The 20512-nt window shown below is 38.4% G+C and overlaps 1 protein-coding gene across 1 annotated transcript; it reads right to left on the reverse strand.

The window, feature by feature from the left end:
* Window positions 1-2018: 2018 nt before the first annotated feature.
* On the reverse strand, window positions 2019-3509 carry LOC134793991 (protein amnionless). The gene has a single exon (XM_063765697.1). The coding sequence runs from the start codon at window positions 3379-3381 to the stop codon at window positions 2074-2076; it is 1308 nt and encodes a 435-aa protein (XP_063621767.1). The 5' UTR covers window positions 3382-3509; the 3' UTR covers window positions 2019-2073.
* Between the last annotated feature and the right edge of the window lie 17003 nt (window positions 3510-20512).

The following is a 20512-nucleotide window of genomic DNA, read 5'->3' on the forward strand; positions in this document are numbered from 1 at the left end:
TAAAATTGTTTGCTTTCTGACCAAGTAAAATAGTCGCAAATGTCAACACAAATGAAACATGAACTGTACCTCGGGGGAATTAAGCTTCGAATTGTATGTCTTCAAACCTAACTAAGAACGAAATACTTAGTTTTATGTGACTTAAAACAAAGACGTAGAATTTAAAATCCAACAAATTAGTGCCACTAGAAACTGTCGCGTATAATACAAACACCTCCAACCATAAGGCAATGTAGATAGAATCTAATTTTGTTTAGTTCGTCAAGAGAAACTGCCGCGGATTGGAACCACGGATTGTCATTGACATTTGTAGGCGTAACACGGTTAGAGCACATAAATCATCTTCCAGATAAAAACAATGCCAGTGACAATAGAGTCAGTTGCTTTGTTCGAGATTGTGGGGTACCACTGGTACCACTGAACTTTGACGGTAAAGCCCGTTCGCTATGGTACAGTGTAATAATGAAAATTTTATTGGTCAACACTAATTATGAATACAAGATCCGTCTTCCCTAAACTTTTCGTGTGTATTATAATTTACGTATAAAATTAAGGGAATGCGAAAAATCATGTCCAGTTAGTATTTATATTTAAAATAAGTACATTTTCCATGCTCTTAAATGGACTAATTTAATTTATTATTTACATACTGACAGAAAGTGTTTTAAAATCTATAATGAGAGGTATATGTAATTGTCGTCTAGGTACTAAGACAAGGAACTTGTATGCAGACGGGCTGGTGGGTCTTGTAAGCCCGATGTTGACAGGCGTACCTACATAAGTAGATATACCTACAAAAATATAAAACAAAGTCACACCCCAATTTGTTGAACTGGCTTTAAAGGAAATATGATTAACGGATCCATGACAGCCGGAGCCCGGTGAAACCAAACCCTATTGATGCCTTCAGTAGTAAACAAAAGCTCAGATCGGGTTCCAGCCCTTTACAAGCGCTAAATTTAGGTAATTTGATTTTAAATCAGGACTTTTTACGACGGATTATTAATAGAAATAATTGGTTAAAAACATATCATTTGTTAAACGTATTTACCTAGTAGCAATTGATGAAACGAATCCTGGTATCAAATCACTACACCTTATAAAACAAAGTCCCCCGCCGCGTCTGTCTGTTTGTGTGTTTGTATGTTCGCGATAAACTGAAAAACTACTGAAAGGATTTTCATGCGGTTTTCACCTGTCAATAGAGTGATTCTTGAGGAAGGTTTAGGTGTTTAATTTGTTAACCCGTGCGAAGCCGGGGCGGGTCGCCAGTTATAAATAAAATTCAGATTGTTGCTTGCTTTATGGATGTTTCTTCTGTAAGTATTGAGATTAGAACTCCTCTAGTGTCCAAGCCGATGGTAATTGCTTCCATCAGGCGATTCGTCTGCTTGTTTGCTCCTATATAAAAAAAAGCAGAACAGCGCGTAAAGTACAGACGGTGCGAAAACACACAACGTTGCAGTTATGTACAACATTGTCTACCTTAGAGAATCTCACAGCTGGGACGGCTTATGCTGCTTCGCAATTTAAATCCCTATTTGAATTTAAAAGCGACAAATTCTTGCGCAAGGTTATTTTAATAATAGCGTATATAAATCAGATCTTTATAACTCTAAGGAAATAGGGCGTAACTATCAAGAGTGTTATATGATATACGACGTTTTACACAATCGGGCAGCATTGTACGGAGGACTAAGTTGATTTATACCGGCGGACATGTCCTAGTGGCGGATAGGCGGTCCTGAATGTGATTCATTGCTAGTTTATTATGCACTAGTTCCATCCCGTGCCTAAACTTAGCTCGAATTCTGAATGTAAGCTGAGAGGAAAGTTGGTTCCTACAGGTAACTGGTAACTGTTTGGTAATTATCTCATTTCCCACTACGCATGAATTGAAACTAAAATACTTCATAGCTCCTTAGCATAAGTGTTTATTTCCAAAAAACTTTATAGTTCAATAAATCTTTATATATACTTGAATAAACAAACTTCTTATAAATAAATATAATTTTATTAATGGCAATGTAAGTTTATTAGTGTAATTTAACAATTTAGTCATATTATTCTTGTTCACATATTATCATTGTCAACTTCAGACTCCACGACTTCAACACGCCCCCTTTTTAAACTATACAAAGGATTCCTAAAGGCTGTTCCCACACCCGCAGACGAGGCGACCGTGACTGTCGAGTCTCTTCTCGTCAGTGAAACTATACTCTCTGTTCGTCTATCGAATCTGGAAAGGAGACCCGCCGTCGAACCACGTCCAAACGACGGCATTGTCGGTAGATGAAGTCTAGGCGTCGGTATCTTGTAATAATAAGCGTAAAGAACACCAAATACTGAAATAACCACAAACAACATGGAAAAAGCAATCTTTAAACCATAGTTAGCATCAGAAAGAGGTCCGCCACTGAGAGACACTGATTGCACTCCAGAGGACCAGCCTTTAAGTATTTGGCCATTTACATCATGCGCAACCATCGCGCTCTGTCCTTTATATTCGTATTTCTCCGTGACAACTAACTGTACTTTGTTACCTTCAACGATTCCAATATGATATACTATATTGTCATCGTTGTATGATGCAACAACTCTTTCAACTACATCTTTGAACTCCATTAAGTTAAAATTTTGTTCTCTTTCAAAAGAAATTGCACCACCACAGATTTTACAGCAAAATCCGATTGGCTTAATAGGATATAAGCATTGAGGCACAGGACAAAATTTCAAATCACACTCAATCTTCAATGGATATTCTTGGCAAGGGCAACCTTTGATTGGAGACCGACAGCCATCTTCTTTTATTCTTATTCCAATGCCCCTATTGGAATTTACATAGAACTGTTGCGAATCGTCTTGCTGCATAATATGACGAACCAGAGAATATAAGGTATATTTTACGCCACTTACAATTACTTTTTTTACAGTTTGTGTTAGCTCAGGAAGTTTTATTGCAAATGTTGTGTTTACAGGAAAAGCGACAGTATCACCTATGCATGGGACTCTCTCTGCATCTGGTGTAGCTTCGTTGTACAGCGGTGACGACCACACATCTGGATCAGCCCACGATGAGACAGTTTTATCAATGAAGTATTTGTTGCCTTCCGAACATTGATCCTTGTCATTTGCACCAATGAACAGTGTTCCGTCTAGCATTATGTCACCTGTTTCAGGGAGTATAAACTCCTGAGCAGCAGTGTCACCTTGAATTCGCACGGAGCCTTGTATAGTTTCAGGAAATATGACAGTTTCTTTGGAGCAAGGCAATTTTCCATCAGCGAAATTAGAAGGGATATTGAAATTTGTGTTCGGCTGCCATGTTACTTTGGCTGATGACGCCAGCGCGAAAACGGCGGACACTATGAGCACTCTCATGGCGTGATGTTTGAATCAGCGTCGACTAACGAATGACAAAATGATGCGGGGACCGTAATCAGATACGTATGATTTCATGTCTGGCGGGTCATTATCGATGTCTGTTTGTAATTAAGTAGGGCTGTCACCGAACGGTCAAATTTTAATGAGTTGTGAAATGGGATAGCAGTATTTGTTTATAATTTCAATCAAAATCTAAACAATCTGAACATGCCATCATTGTTATAAGTACTAAGTACCTATTTCAGTTTAGTTTAGTTTATCTACTCGCTCATTATATTCTCGCGCGTTAATAGCTCTTATGCGTTTTAATTTGTGGTCACAGTCAGAAACAGTACATGTTTAAGTGTGTCTACACCGACACAATTATCAACAGGCAGTCGACTGGAAAATTCCCCAATTTTCCGGGACGTAACGTGACAACCCTAGCTGATGATGACATAACCAATTGAAATTAAAACGTGCACTGTAAACTGTAAACATTGCTTTCTGCTTCGTTTATTAAATTGAGTAGGTACAATGAATATGAAAACTGATGGAAATTCTGAAATCGGTTAATTAAGTTACATCGTTACGTGAATTCATCGATATCGTAAAGATCGTGAATTCATAAAGATCGATACTTTTACGAGGTTATGAAATAAAAGTAACAAATATTTCTTTTTAAATTGAAGAATACTTTTGCTATAGTAGGGAACCAACATTTAAGTTTGCAGGCAACGCACATGTGCCATCCCATGGAATTTCAAGCATCCATACTTCTACGCTAACTGTCTGAGTATTATCAGTCTTACGCTTTTTTGCGTTGCGTATAAAGTGATACAAACAGTTTTGAAAAGTAGTAAATAGTCATTTAGCATCAAAACCCGTCTATGTAACTATAGTTTTAAAAAAACCGGGCAAGTGCGAGTCGGACTCGCGCACGAAGGGTTCCGTACCATAATGAAAAAAAAAAACGGGAAAAAAATGCAAAAAAAAACGGTCACCCATCCAAGTACTGACCACGCCCGACGTTGCTTAACTTTGGTCAAAAATCACGTTTGTTGTATGGGAGCCCCATTTAAATCTTTATTTTATTCTGTTTTTAGTATTTGTTGTTATAGCGGCAACAGAAATACATCATCTGTGAAAATTTCAACTGTCTAGCTATCACGGTTCGTGAGATACAGGGGGCCTAGCCGAAACGCATTTCGAAAAAAGATATCGCTAACGAATCGATAAAAAATGTATGGGAATGACAGGTACCGTAGATGAGTCTGTCGAAAAATATTAACGAATACAAAAATGTTAGCCAAGTTGCAATGTTGTAACGAAACGCAAAACATTCGTTACCAAAATTCGATATCTGCCATACATTGTCTAGCCAAGTGACACTTTTGACAAGCGAAATCGAATCGTTATCGCCTCCTAGGTGTCGATATCTAGCGCGAGCTATCCCCTTGCAGATAACTTACCGAAGCACAAGAAAATACCGAATAATAGTGTTTGTAAATTAGAATTTGTAATAAAAAGCATACTTCAACATTATTGTGGGCGGCGAACAACGCGGAAGTGTCGCTTAGACGCAGGCGCCGTCTGAAAAATCGCCTCTATTGAAACTTGAAACTGCTTAGGAAAGGACTGCCCTTAGCTGGTGATCTTATCATGTATGCTACGATCAAAGGATTGTGGGCCGTACGCAGCATTTCACCCAAAGGATCCAATGTGACCGAGGCGCTGAATATCTACCTATCTATAGTGACAGTGTCATGGAAAAATGGATTATGCACCCACAAATGCAACACGAAACAATGTCCCTACAAAGGTAAGAGTGAGTCAATAACTTATCCCTACTATACCTACTCTCTCTCTCTCTCTTCCGGGCTATATATCCCACATGGTGATGGGGTCAGCTTTCCGTGTTATTTGCTTCCACTTCGCCCTATCCTCGACGTCGTTCTCGGACACCTTGCACTCAATCATATCTTTTAGCACTACGTCCTTCCATCTTGTTTTCGGTTTACCTCTGCCTCTTTTACCGGGGATGGAAAGTCGTAGTGCTAAATTTCCGACGTAGTCTGGTGGTCTCCTTCTAACGTGGCCATACCATCGCAGCCTACTCTCCTGCATTTTGTCGGCGATGTCACGCACGCCCAGGCTGCCTCGCACGTACTCGTTGCGGATTTTGTCAAGCCTGGTAACGCCGCACATCCACCTCAGCATCTTCATTTCGGCAACTTGAATGGTATGCACGTTCTTTTGCGTAACTGCCCACGTCTCGCTGCCATACATCAGTACGGGCCTTATGATACTTTTATATATCAAACCTTTCAGTTTGACCGGCATTCTTTTGTCACAGGTGACACCCGTTACTTCCCGCCACTTCAGCCATGCAGCGGCTATTCGGTGCTGAATGTTGCATTCTATATCCCCAGAAATGTGCATCATACCACCCAGATATTTGTACTGATCGCACATGGTGACTAGTTGCCCATCGATGGGTATCGGACTATCGTCGCGTGGGCTTGGTTCATTCAGGGATAAAAACTGGGTCTTGGCAACACTCAACACTAGGCCTCCGGCTTGCAACTGGTGTTTCCATGACAAAAGGGCGTTTTGTAGCTCACTACGGCTTTCAGCGCAAATGGCCACGTCGTCGGCGTATATAAATGTCCATTTTGCTGTATCTTGTGCCTCCTCGGTAAGTGAATCCAAAGCCAAGCAAAACAGGAAGGGGCTCAGTACTGAGCCTTGGTGAACGCCTTCCGTAACCGCTACTGGTTTCGTCTCACCCACCACTGTCCGCACCATCGATCGTGCATCCCTGTACATGTCGGCAATGATGTTGACATAGTGCTCGGGGACGTTCTTCTTGCGAAGGCTCCACCAGATTGTGTCCCTCGGGACACGATCAAATGCCTTTTCCATGTCCAGGAATGCAACGAACAAAGGTTTCTTTTTGGAGCGATATTCTTCAGCAATCGTACTTAGAGCAAACATGGGATCGGTAGTTGACAAGCCAGGTACGAAGCCATAGTGATGTTTTGATAATGAGCACTCTGATCTTAACCGACTATCAATCACTCTCTCGTAAAGCTTCATAGTGTGGCTCAGAAGCTTGATGCCACGGTAGTTATTGCACTCGTACTTGCTTCCCTTTCCCTTGTAAATCGGAACTATAGTGCTCAATCTCCATGCCTCTGGCATTTTGGAAGAGAACAACACCTGATTAAAGAGATTGGTAAGCAGTAGGACTCCATGTTCTTGTAGGCATTTCCAAGCTTCCACCGGGATACCATCAGGGCCTACGGCTTTCTTGTTGGACATTCTTTGCAGCGCTTTCTTAACCTCGTGTGGCTGTATTGGAGGTATAAGACCTACATTTGCTACCATTTCCGGAAGCAGTGTAGCAGCTGGCGAAGGGTTTAGAAGCTGTTTATAATACTGATGCCAGGCTGTTATGACATCTCTATCCCTATATAACAAGTCACCATTGGGGCCCTTAATGGTTTTACACCTAGCAGGATCCTTTGTGCTCCGACATCGCTGTTTCGCGAGCTTGTAAATGGACTTCTGGCCTTCTTTTGTGTTTAACTGCCTGTAAAGGTTTTTCTGTGAGTTTGCCTGTTCGATGGCTATTACTTTTTTGGTACTCTTTTTTGCTATTTTGTATGCTTCTCGATCTTCAGGGGATTGAGAGGACTGCCAGGTTTTGAAGGCAATTTTCTTGGCATGAATGGCATTCTGTACGTCTTGTGTCCACCACCAAGTTTCTCTGTTATGTCTTCTTCCCCCTTTTGTGCGACCGAGAGTTTTATTTGCTGCAGTTATAATGGACTTGCTTAAGAGCTCCCAGGTGCTGTCAACATTTAAGGTATTGTCTACCTTAAGATTGGCCAGATGTTGACGGAACTCCGGGATTTTTTCACCTTTTAGGTTCCACCACTTGGTGAGCTCTGGAGTTTGTGTTGGTTTCTCCTTTGGTATTTTCTTAAAAGCCATGTCCATCACAACAATGCGGTGTTGTGGAGTGACACATTCTCCCGGAATAACCTTGCAGTTTGTAACCCGACTAATGCACGCTCGGTTTATTAAGATGTAGTCAATTTGCGATGATGTCTGACCGCTTTTGTACGTAATAAGGTGTTCTGGCTTCTTAGCAAAAAAGGAATTTACTATTGCGAGATCAAAAGCTGTGGCTGTTGCGAGGATGACCTTACCAGCGTCGTTTATTGTACCGTATGCGTGACCACCGTGTACTCTTTCAAATGCACTGTTTGATTCTCCAATATGGCCATTTAGGTCACCTCCTATCAGGATGGTTTCCTTTGTAGGTATTTGCTGCAGTGTACCTTCTAGGGCGGCCCAGAATGTATCCTTCTCGTTTTGGCTACAACCCACCTGGGGAGCGTACGCCGAAATAACATTTAGGACTTCCCCTCCCACCAGTACTTTTAGAGATATAAGTCTGTCACTTATACGATTGATCTCTAGGATGTTGTTTAGGTGTTCTTCCTTAGCCGCAATTCCTACGCCGTTCCTTTTATGCTTAGCGCCTACGTACATGAGCTTGTAGCCTTCCCCAATATTACGGGCTTTTGATCCAGCCCAGCGAGTTTCTTGTAAGCAGACAAAATCTACCATTCTGCGTTTAAAAAGTGAGGCAAGCTCCTTCGTCTTTCCAGTTAATGTTCCTACATTAAGAGTGGCGAAGCGGACCTTCAGGTTACAACTTTGGACTAGCGTCGTTAGCCGAGCCCGTCCATGACTCGGTAGCCCTAGCATACTATTCGCAGATGTAGGGCGATGTGTCTGCGCGTCGTTTTGCGGCGACGCCCTATCCATCATACTCGATGCATTATGTAACCTTCTCATTTTCTTTTCTAGGAATTTGGCTATTTTTTGGGTTTATTAGTCCAGTACCGATTGCCATCTGACGTACCAAAACCTGCCTACACAAAGCAGGAAAATCCATGATTTTTAGGTGTTTAAATCTAAGAGAAACAGGTATTTCCACCTGTAAGCTGAAAGAGATGCCTGGTTATCCCGCCAGAGCTTCGGTCGCCAGAGCCTCGTTCGTTGGTCAGCAGGGTGCACCACGGGCAGGTGAGGATGGCATTTGGGATGGTAAAGATGGTGTTCCATACCCCTATTCACCCCTCATACCCCTATTCACCCCTATTCACTACTATACCTACTAATAAGTATATAAAATATGTTATTAATGCTAAAATAACTAATGTGTTCCTGTTACGTCATCAAATATAAACCGATGAACGGTGTAGATTAAATTTGGTACCCATATGCGCAATGGCAAGCACTTGTTTTTCAATAGGAAAGTGAATTGAATGTGTAAAGGCAAAGATATATAGGTAAAGGCTATACAAATATAGATAAAGACTCGGGAACAAAAGTTCTTCACACAAATAAATGCCCTTCCCGGGAAGCAAAACCATCACCTTCATAGGCAAGGTCACTAACAACTAGCAATATTGTAGTGTCATCCCATTTTCTTAAATTGATTTGAAAGGGATGAGACTACAGTGTTGCTACTTTTTAATTTCTACAATTTCTAGTCGGACTCTACAGTAAGCTCAAGAAGACTTGTGTTGTGGGTACTTAGGGTACTTAGATAACTATATATAGATGGTCAAACCAATTTGTCAGTCAGTAAGAACCAGGAAAACTATACTCATACTTATCTTTTGGGTGCTAGTACTGGTATATGACAAAGCTAGTATGATTCTCTCTGTCTTTGTTTGAAATGAGACAGTCCTTTGACAAACTATACTTAAATACATAGACAACATCCATGACTCAGGTACAAAATATCTGTGCTCATTACACAAACAAATTTCCTTACCGGGGATTCAAACTCAGGATTATCAGCTTAACCGGCAGGGTCACTAGTCACTACCAACTAGGCCAGACGGGCTGTTGTCATACATATACATTATCAACCATATTAATGAAACTTTTTCATATTATGAAACATTGTATATGACTTCTTTTGGCAGGCGCAGATACAGTCAGCTGCAGAGAAAAGGTCCCACCCCTGCATACAAACTTCTATGTAGTGGTGGTACCTTTTCTCTGCAGCTGACTGTACTTACACACTATATAAAAATAATCATAACATGTACTTACACAAAACATTTAGTTTTTTTTTTGTCATATGACTGGTAGAGAATAAATATTATAACCAAATGTTACAGAGTTTGATTAAATTTTAAGAGTTTAATTTTGTTGAAAAACTAAGCATTCATTTTGTTTCAGGTGACTTGGATATTCATTGCAGCCTTGGCATATGAACCAATACTTTATGGTGCTCCAAAGCCAGGGTCAAGGGAAGAAACTATGTCACATGTACAACCACAAAAATATATTGAGTGTTGTTTTACTATTTTAAAACACTGTACATAATATATGTACAAACATGGCTACTGATTTCATGCTGCTGGCAAAAAATACCTGCTGCATCTTTCATTAATAGATTTTCAATAAAATAAATATAATTTAACTTTTTAACCCAATCATTGTTTCATTTATTTATGGCATTTATTTATGGTGGTTACCACCTTAACTTATGGTATGCTTAGGAGCAGATCTGCTTCCATGTACTTACCTATATTCAACTTTAAAAAATGCAATAATTTTTAAAAGTTGTCTTTGTAAAACGACCGGTCTGGCCTAGTGGGTAGTGACCCTGCCTGCTGCTTTTATTTGTGTGATGAACACTAATATTTGTTCCTGAGTCATGGGTGTTTTCTATGTATATAAGTTTGTATTTGTCTATATAAGTATGTGTATCGTCGCCTAGCACCCATAGTACAAGCTTTGGTTAGTTTGGGGCTAGGTTGATCTGTGTAAGATGTCCCCAATATTTATTTATTTATTTTATTTTATTCAATTATGATTGATATATAAATTACAAATTTTTGACAGGAGCATACAAAAGGTTAAATATGAACAGCCAGTAGCTTAGTGGGTGAGATTACCTTCCCAAATTTCCATTGACTATAAATAATAAAGATGTGTTTAATTCATTTTTAACGCCTCACTCACTTAGGTATTTCTATTACTGAGTAAACAAAAATCAAAGACAGGTAGGTAATAAAAAAATAATATTAAGTAACACTAAGTATGATTTATTAGTTTTGGTTTCACAGGCAGCTTTTATCTTATCTAATGCATCTTCTTAGTCGGCGTCTTCATTGCTGAAGGTCGTGTCTAGTTTGAAGAGTTTCCTGCGCGATGTACCATGCTTTTCCAAGTGTTCCTGTCCTCGGCGATCTTAATAGATAAATCTAATGCATAACATCTATGTATTCAATGTCCGCTTGACTTTTGATAATTTCGAAAATGTTTGAAGTCTATGAAGTAAATGAGTTCACTGAGGTTACACTGATTTGGGCAAACCTGTCCACAATATCACTTCACGGTTTGAATCAATACTAACGCTTAAAGTATTGTCTCTTCTGGTCAAGTAAGCCAGCAGTGCACGTCCTTAGCACTGGTAACTGCCATGAAGGCGTCATTGCAGCGGCAGCTCTGACTGTACGTGCCAACTTGGCGAGAACTTCTCAGCGTGGAAGAAGAGCCCGCGGAGCCGCTCTTGCCCGCTCTGGCTGCGTCGCCGCCTTGGTTGGGGCTGCGGGGACGACGGCTGTCTGAAATTGTTAAACTTTAGGTCAAAATTATATGCAATTAACAACGCACTCTTCAAATATTACACTATATAGAGTTATTTTATCACGAAATTGTGATAAACTAAGTTAAACAAATACCAAAATATTTAATTTGCTTACCGATAAAACAATTATTTTCTCCAAAATTAGATTCGCTGTTCACTTGATACTCTTGACAGCTGACAGATGATGTTTCTTGACGGTTTTGAACGAGAACCACAGACAAAAATTAATTTTTACCGACTTGGCGCGTAGAATGAGCGTTAACTAAAAAGATTGCCTCTTGGCTAGGTTATTGTAAACATTATCGACCAGTCGCTTGCGATCGTAGAGATCGAATCGATACGGAGCGAATGTAATTCGGCTACGCCCCCAGCCTTGTGACAGACAGACGGACGGACGGACGGACGGACGGACGGACGGACGGACGGACGGACAGCGAAGTCTTAGTAATAGGGTCCCGTTTTACCTTTTGGGTACGGAACCCTAAAAATATGTAACGTAAGCTTATATATGTGGCTTAATTTAAGTGGTATTACATCAGCTATGAAGAGCTAGCGATTTCAGGTAAGATCGCGTTAAGACTCGTAATGGCGCTTGTATAAAATCCAGTGCCTTCGTAGACGTACAAGTGCGAGAAGAGCTTCTAATACCGTAACCGTTACACCCCAGGAAGCGAGGGGCAATAACGGACCGGTACAGGAGCGCTGGAACATTACCGCCCGAGCGTATTGTGCGTGCAGCTTAGTTACACAGGGGAAAATAATGCTGTATTGAACGCCCCGTTTACTATTCGAAACTATAGCCTATGGGATTGACAATGCAAGCAATGCATCAACGTTATCATAATCATAGACAATTAATAGCTGGGTTGTCAAAACTTAACGCTTGACAATCTAAGTAGTAACCGTATAACGTACGCGGTCGTACAGCGACCACTTGTTCATTTTAATGCTTCTTATTATTTTATTGTGTTTAAGTAATTTATATTAAAATAAAGTCTAATATATTTTGACATATTCGAACCCGCAGCAAAAATTTGTCACAAAATCTCAAGTATATTTAATTTGAATTCAGTAAATGAGTTTCAGAGAGTTTCAGTACCAACATGAGCACAATCATGTTAAAATAGATTGTTTGCGGCGTGTTACGCCGCAACAAGCAATTGCCACCGCAAAGCCTTCCCGAACATCTCCTTAAGGCTTTGCCTTCAATAAAATTTGCATAACTACGCACCACAGCGTCTTATTAAATTTCCACCCTTCCTAAACTCATTAATGACTGTGGTACCTACGCGCCGCGGCGTTACTCGAGACCACATAAATCATAGCCCACGCGTGGAGATGACTTTTATTGCCGGCGAGAGAGGCTGGTAAGCCTACCGATGCCTCCAGGATTAAGGGTAATCTTTTGTTTATACGTATTTTTTCTCGTTTGCAGATTGAACCCTATTTGTAGACGATATTGCTAAAAGTTACAGAGGATGCTAGAGATCAGCGAAGTGGTGCTGTATAGACAGGACCAGCGAAACCCGTGTCTAAAAGCAAGGTGATGACTCTGGAATGCACGTTAAATTAAAAGATATTGGTAAAGAATTACATGATTTTAGGTACCTAACGAAAATTCCACAAGTCTTGTATCAGTATATATTAGGTCATTACCTATGAAATTGGCGTTTTGTTCGGAGAATTTCAACGAAACACGAATTTCCATACAATTAATTTTGCGGATATTTTTTTGATGGCTAATTCAAACCAAACAAAATTTTTCCAGTAATTTTTGACACCTTTAAGGTATGTTTTCAATATCTCCATTTCTTGAAAATTGGTACCATTAGAAAAATATAAGTAATTTTAATACTCGAACCGACAGCACATGAAAAGACCTATTTTCAAGGCTTAATTCTGAACACTTAACAATAAAAAATAACAATTAATTGTATGTAAAATCGTTGTTTATTGAGTGCACTGTAGTTTTATTGTAATTGTGTATGTACTTTTGTAAAAAAAAAAAACTAGGATCAGACTTATATCTATGAACAAAAACGCCAATTTCATAGGTAAGGACCTAATATGTCGCAGTCAAAAGTGTGAACTGGTCAAAAGAACTTTTAACCGACAAAAACAGGCAAAACTGCTTTTGACTGAGCATGTTAGTCAAAAGTAGTTTTACCTGAAAATCATTGGTTAATAGTAATTGTGACTGTTATTATCAGTCTTAAGTACTCCCAGAAATAGGTAGGTTAGGGTTTTTTTTTGCTACGCCCTAAAAACGTAACTGTTCCCAGAGATAGTTAGGTTAGGGTTATTTTTTTTTTGCTACGCCCTAAAAACGAAACTGCTGCCAGAAACAGGTATCATTTTCAGGTAAAACTACTTTTGACCAACATGCTCAGTCAAAAGCAGTTTTGCCTGTTTTTGTCGGTTAAAAGTTCTTTTGACCAGGCGGCTTAGCACGGTCGCGTTTTTATCCCTTGTCACCATGCCTGTCACGTTCTAACAAGTATGTAAGTGCGAAAGGGACGCGCATAGTGATAGTCGATAAAAATGGAACCGTGCTGAGCCCGCAGTTCACACTTTTGACTGCGACATATACACCTGAGTAAAATAACACTCCGGCTGGTGAGATAGATTTTCTGAAATGTACCTTGTTATTCTTATATTTTTAACATAAATATTTTTAAACGCGCACACACCACACAATTGAACCAGTAAATTATAACATTTACTTATTATACAGCATTCTAACAAAACTGTTTTGTAGCTACCTATTTTAAACAAGTTCGCGAACAATAGCTATAAGTTGTATGTAAGTACTCCCCTGCCGATGTTTCCTTCAGATATGACTACAATATGCAGTTTTTCATAAAGAATTGTGCTGGTTATTAAAGTGACACCCATTGAATTACATGTGGAAATTTGCTCACCAACACCATAATGCGGGCGGTTTGCTGGATATAAAAAGGTATCCCTTGAAATGAATTAAATTACAAAACAAGAACAACTGCAATCCTATATAGAATCCACCAATGGTCGGGCCGTCAGATAATCCGTAGGCTTCGAAGCCTCGCAGACGCATTAATATTACGACTTCTGTCGTTGATCGGACATATAACGACGGAATTTACGACCACATGGAGGGAACTGAACACCAGAGAGAGTACAGAGTGATAACGACGATGATATTTATATTTTTAGGTTAGTTACAACAAAGTAAACTGTACATGTAGGTACTTGACAGTCACGTCAGTCATTTTATTTATTTATTTGGAAAGCAAACAGAAATAAGTGAGCAGGGGATAAGTTTACAAAGACACACTAAGGACATTCACTTATTTCCTTAACAGCTCTCACTAAAACATGTATAAAAAAATTATACTACACTTAACTACCTACTCTTAAGGTACTACATAAATACAATTATTAATTTACTAATTTCATCTCATCAATTCAATAATCATCTCATAATAAAAACTCTCGATGTTACATACGTCACCCTAAGTTAGACTATATTCTGTATCTTTAGGTATTTAAATAAAAGTAAACAAATAATTTGAACAATTTCGACCGCTCGATTTCGTGTATTTCGTTTAATAATATCTCCACTAGTAGGCATTAAAATTCTACAAATAGAATTGAAAACGAGTGTTCAATACCATTAGATACCCAATTTTTAATAGGTACTCGTATTTCAAAAATTAGCATTTCGCCGTTTTCCACCGATTTTCGAGTGACGAAATCGAGCGATGGAATTTTAAAAATCGCCCCCCTGACTTTAACCTACATTATTTGATCATGTAATGTTTGGTCTTCCCAATGCAAGCACAGGGTGACTTTAGGCAAACTTAAGAAGTTATGAAATTTTGCTGGCCCTATTGGAATTATAGTCACGGCCGTCACGGGTGGTGCTAGTGAAATCGTTATTAGGGCTATTTTTGTCCTTTTGTTAGTTCTATATCTGATACACCTACTCTTTGTCGATGCCACGATAGAGGTTTAGGTACAAATATAAAATTTACGTCCCGCTAAAAGGTGTAACAGTAAAACGAGGTGCGATCACAGTTAAACTTATAATCCGAGCTTTATGGCTTAATTGAAGGTGAGGATTAATTTTATTACCAATTTGGAAAGTCCGCGTCTTGTGTTCCAAGCGGCATGGGTTTTAAGCCCCATGCGTGTAACATAATAATTAATAATACTACCCCGTACTAGTTTTCTTATACCTATTACGTTAGCACCTCCAGCGTATGAGTAGGCTATCCGCACATAATACATGGAACTTCAAATTGCCTCTATAAAAATCTTGAACAAAATGTATTGTTTGGAATCCTGCCAATATTAATCTAGGTATAGAAATAGTTGTGATAACAACATTACTATGATGCGTTAGCTTTAATTTATCCTAAGTCATCGGCTTATACACCCATCGCGCTTAGGCGCCCATTATAAGATGTCAAGTACTTTGTCGTTCCCTTTTAAAAAAAACCATTTTAATGCCCATTGTAAACAAACGGCTGACTGAATCATTTTATCTTACCCACGTTTAAACTTTTTTCATTCCACAACAAAACCTATCAGAGCATTTACATCTTCACCCTTAAAATAGAATAAATTATTTACACTTGTCTTGACTTCGAAAATATGACCAGACTGAGTCGTTACTAGAAAACATTTAATCCACATGAAAGGAAGCATGCGAAAAAAAGCCTTAAGACATAGTAATAAAACTCACTTAAGACTGCGCACTCCAATTAATTATTCTCTCCTTAATTATTACAGCCTGTAATGTTTCATTTGTTTTGCGAATTCGGCCCGTTAGCGGTTAGTGGAGTTTGAGTCTTGTATAATGAGGAGTTAAGTTTGTTTTGTTTTGCGGTAGGAGTTTAAAGTTAAATGCAGTTTTTGGCCGCCCGCTGAGCGCATTCGAGGTGATCATAACAAATCATCAAGTTGTTTAAGGGTGCGTGCACACTGAGCTAAGGAAGTGTATGATATTTATAAACATATGGTATAGTGGTTTGAGGCATGTAAATATAAAATGTATAATGGGACTCGTTTATGGGAAAAGTTCCGTCTGGCTAAACTTTACTGTTCGTTTTTTATTCATATTTACAAGCCTTTAAATGTCTCAAATAATGAAAAAAGTATATATTCACACACAAACAGGCTCCAACAGCAGACACGCAGCTGACGGCACATACAAAACGGACACCGTTTACGAGGAGCGCGAAGTCGCTGACACTAACAATAAGATGGGCATTTTCACTTAACTTTGCACCTTTAACGGCCGGATAGCAATCGTTACAAAACTGACGGTCAATGTCAAATCCCATACATTTTGTCAGGAACGTAACGGTAAGACGTTACTGAAACACGACTTAAGTCGCGCTTTACAGTACAAGTTAAATGAAAATGCACAGATACAGTTTTACTTGTACTTAAAATGCTACGACGCCAGCAGCACTACCCAGCATCCTACGTCATCGTATGCAATAAAATCCCATGTTCATACCTAGAACTCAATTTTACAGGATATAATTAATTTACACGAGTCCAGTACTCTACAAAACTGAAATAAGTAAGGGTCGCGCTCCCATACTAAATTAGTATTATTTAGTATGTACATGTGCGTCTGTTTGTGGTGATCTTGTAGTAAGTATAGAGGTGATCTGGGCTGTAACCGCGAAAATCGAAGTTCGCAAATTGCGGGCATTTTTCTCTGTCACTCTTATTACGCCTTCATTGGAGTAAAAGAGAAAGATCCCCGCAATTTGCGAATATCGGTTTTCGCGGTAGCCCCTCTGTTAACCAGTGTCAATGCTTGCATATTTGCATTCCAGTGTTCATTAAACAAACGTGTCAGGCCCACTGTGCCCCAGTCCTTAACCGAGTACTGATGAATATCCCCTATACACGCGGCATAAATCGCGCGGCATGGGGGACTATAATTTAATAGTCGACATTAGCGGACTTTATGTTAGAGCGAATGTTAGAGTAATTTGATTGCAGACCGGTCCGAGTGGACGGAGATGTGCTTGTATGCATTGCATATATTGATTTCAAGCAGGAGCTTATGTAAATATTATTAAGACTGTCTATATGTCAAATATTTTGAATAAACAATAAAGTTCCGTTTAGTTATTTTAACTGTGAAGCAAAAATGGAAGTGAGTTTGATAGTACAGTGGCGCCCATAATATCCAATGTCCGAAAACATAAAAATATGTTTTATCTAAATAAGAATCATTTTCTAAAGTGTAGCTCATTATATTCCTTTTTCTTTAAACATAATGTTCAGCATTTATAGTGTAGTAAATGAAGCAAGTTGTTGTATGGAGACCCATGCATTAATTTCTCAGTCGATGAAATTTAGCTTGGTTATTGTATAGTATGAACCGACCTAACATTATAAATATCCAAAAAAAAAACACTCCTAAGTTAGGTAAAAACACAAATCTGATTATATATTGAACCGAGTAATTCCTCAGTCCAAAATTATTTTACAAAATAAGTCATTTGTATCAGTATGTGATACTAGAAAAAAATCTAAAAGTTTTGTCAAACATGAGAATATTTTTTTATGATACTTCCTTTTTTTGACGCTCATTTTCATCGGAAAATTGCTCTGTCATTTTTTTCTTCTTATATGATCTTAGAATATAATTTGGCGCAGTGGGTAAAACAATCCAAAAAAAATGCGTATCGAAATGTATGTATTATAAAACTATTAAAAACTGAGAGTGGAAAATTTTTAGATTTTCATTTTGTACCTAGGTATAAAACGGCAATAAAATGGCATTCCAGTGAAAAAATTAGACTGAGAAATTTTCCGGTCCAAGACACGCCAAAAAATTTTATTTTATGAATACTGGTATTTCTGCTGGGATATTTTTTTGATATTTCATATATTGTTGCAATACGTTACATGAATATGTCTGGTGAAGAAAGTTTGAACGGAGCATTTTTCCGTAAAAAGATATTAACGATTTAAGACTTTAGGTATTTACTTTAATTCTATTATTATTATTCTTTGGAAATGTATACAATACTTTTTATTTATTGATACATTATCATACTGTAAAGTTTTTTCTGGCTGAGGAATTACTGCGGGGTCCACTACCTTTATTTACTACACTATTAGGTGGCAACAATAATTCATAGGAACCTAGTAACGATCTAAGTTAATTTCCATTTAAAGCAGTTTTCGATTTAAAGCAAATAGAGTACTTATTTACCTTTCCCCGTACATTGTACTTTGGCAATCATAATGCTAATATGTTCGTTATTTTAGCCTTAAATAACCATGATAAGATCAATAGGATTCTGCGGTTCCACCCAGTGGGATACGCCGTAAACATAATCTGTCAAACAAACTTACTGTTTGACCATAAACATAGTCTTTCATAAACAAGCTTACTGTTTGACAGTGGTTATGAACATTATTTCACAATGTGGAATTATGATGGTTTACGTAGCTAAATCCAAGACTATGGAAACATTCATTTCATTTACTGGCTACAGTAGTCATTCGTAGTCAAACAGTTATGACATCATAATGAAATTGTTTATGTAGGGGCCTAAGGTCCTAAATTATTATATTTTTAGTGTAGCCAATGTTGTCCAGTTTATACAAGAATCTTATACTATTTATTACTCTAAAAGAAAACAAACCACATTACAGGGACTACAGTTTAGATATTATTATTTATTTATAGAAAGTAATAACAAATTCTGGTTTAAATGATTTCTAAAACTCAACTAACGTTCTTTGAATTTAATTTCTTTCCCGACGAATGAATCTTAAGATGTCATAGACAGTTAGACAGGTTCGACGCTCCAAATTATAATATAATTATTGCGTTCTAATTTAATTTGAAAGCTCTTGATGAGTTACAAGAGATCCCAAAAATTAAATATGAAATTTAATGAAAGTTCAAATTATGAGGTGAAATTCAACAATAAGAAAAGCGGCCATTATCTGATATTAATCTTCCCAAGGGGATTAAATTAATTTTCGCGTTTTCACTCTTGTGAGTGGATGGTGCTTGAAAGAGTAAACCGTTTGGGCTCTGTATGAAAAGCAATTAGAATAATGATCTTCAAGGACCTAGGGCGGACCACCAGTGTATAAAGAACTTCAGTAGCATCTTCTGGCGATGTTGTGCAAAGTCTTGTTAGACCAGTCGAGCCAGGAGGTCCCGTTTTTTGCAGAGGCCCTCCCTTTAGCGAGTGTTAAGATTTTCACGTCCGCAATCGTTTTAGCGGTGAAGTGTCCTTTGTAGTTATCTCTGAAGGTTTTTGGAAATACGTTTTTTGGACAGGTGGCATTGTTGGTGCGCACAATAGAGTGCTGTTGCATTTGACGTAGCCCTGAGGAGGGAAAATAGAGTTTTCGGGAATGCTTTCCGTTCTATTGAAGAAGGCGGAAAATAAGGTATTTGTTTAATAATAATAAAATGTACACTCAAATGTCATTGATAAAGTGCTTCTGTTTATTTTAATTTAAGTTTGGTTTAAAGAGTGTTCTTTTAATTACATCTATAACTCGACGTATCCAATAGGTAGGTACTTAAAAAAGTATCTATTGGAAGTGGAAGTGGTCAATCAACTTTTTTCCGTCTCTATTTTGCGTTTTTTCTGGTGCGGAACCATAAAAAACTGACTAAAACCTTCTTTATAAGAAATACGGCGCATATTCTTAAATCAAATTCAAACTCTACAATGGCATCGCCTAAACATGGTGTTTTCCCAATTAAGCCCGTGAATTGCTCTCCCGCCGAGGGTCCTAGGGGCGAACCAATTAGCAAAAGGTGACGGCCAATACACATCGAGAGCCCAGACCGGAGCACACCCGAATAGCCAATTAAAATGCTTTGCTCTTGTTCTACTTGCTGTCAGGAATATCGTTAGGTGGATCTATTCTCAAGACAGAATCTTTTATAGATTTCTAGCCGTTTCAATAGTATCCAGAAATAACGAGATGAGGAGGATCGAATGGACGTTAATTCTAGAATAAAAGTAAAATCATTGATTAACATATATTTCCAGCAACCTTAGCCAATGACTGTTACGGTACGCTACACGCAAATCGCACTATAACTGTAATACAAAAAACAATAAGAAATAATGAATAAACAAGAAATATGTAATCAGAATTTACAAAAAAAACATTATCTAGTTTTATTCGGCGGTGATCCCCTATATTTATCTTCCTAATTACTTAAGCCACACCAGACGCAAGCTGTCTAAAGTCCATTAAAAACCCAGTAACAATTACCAAACTCTTAACCAGACTCCCTGCGATCCGAAATCTCAGTACCCCCCCATAAATTGATACAATTGATCCCTCCGGCCCCCCCTATTAGCATAAATATCCGCTTACTAAGCCGAACGCATGCCATGTCCTCCGCTTAACGAAAGAAGGTTTTTTTAAGCAGTTTCTGGGAGTAGATTGCGAAAAAATGTT

This window comes from Cydia splendana, chromosome 9, assembly GCF_910591565.1.
Source record: "Cydia splendana chromosome 9, ilCydSple1.2, whole genome shotgun sequence".
NCBI lineage: Eukaryota > Metazoa > Arthropoda > Insecta > Lepidoptera > Tortricidae > Cydia > Cydia splendana.

Excerpts from the sequence above, each read along its gene's own strand:
- LOC134793991 (XM_063765697.1), bottom strand. The coding sequence starts at position 3,381 with ATGAGAGTGCTCATAGTGTCCGCCGTTTTCGCGCTGGCGTCATCAGCC.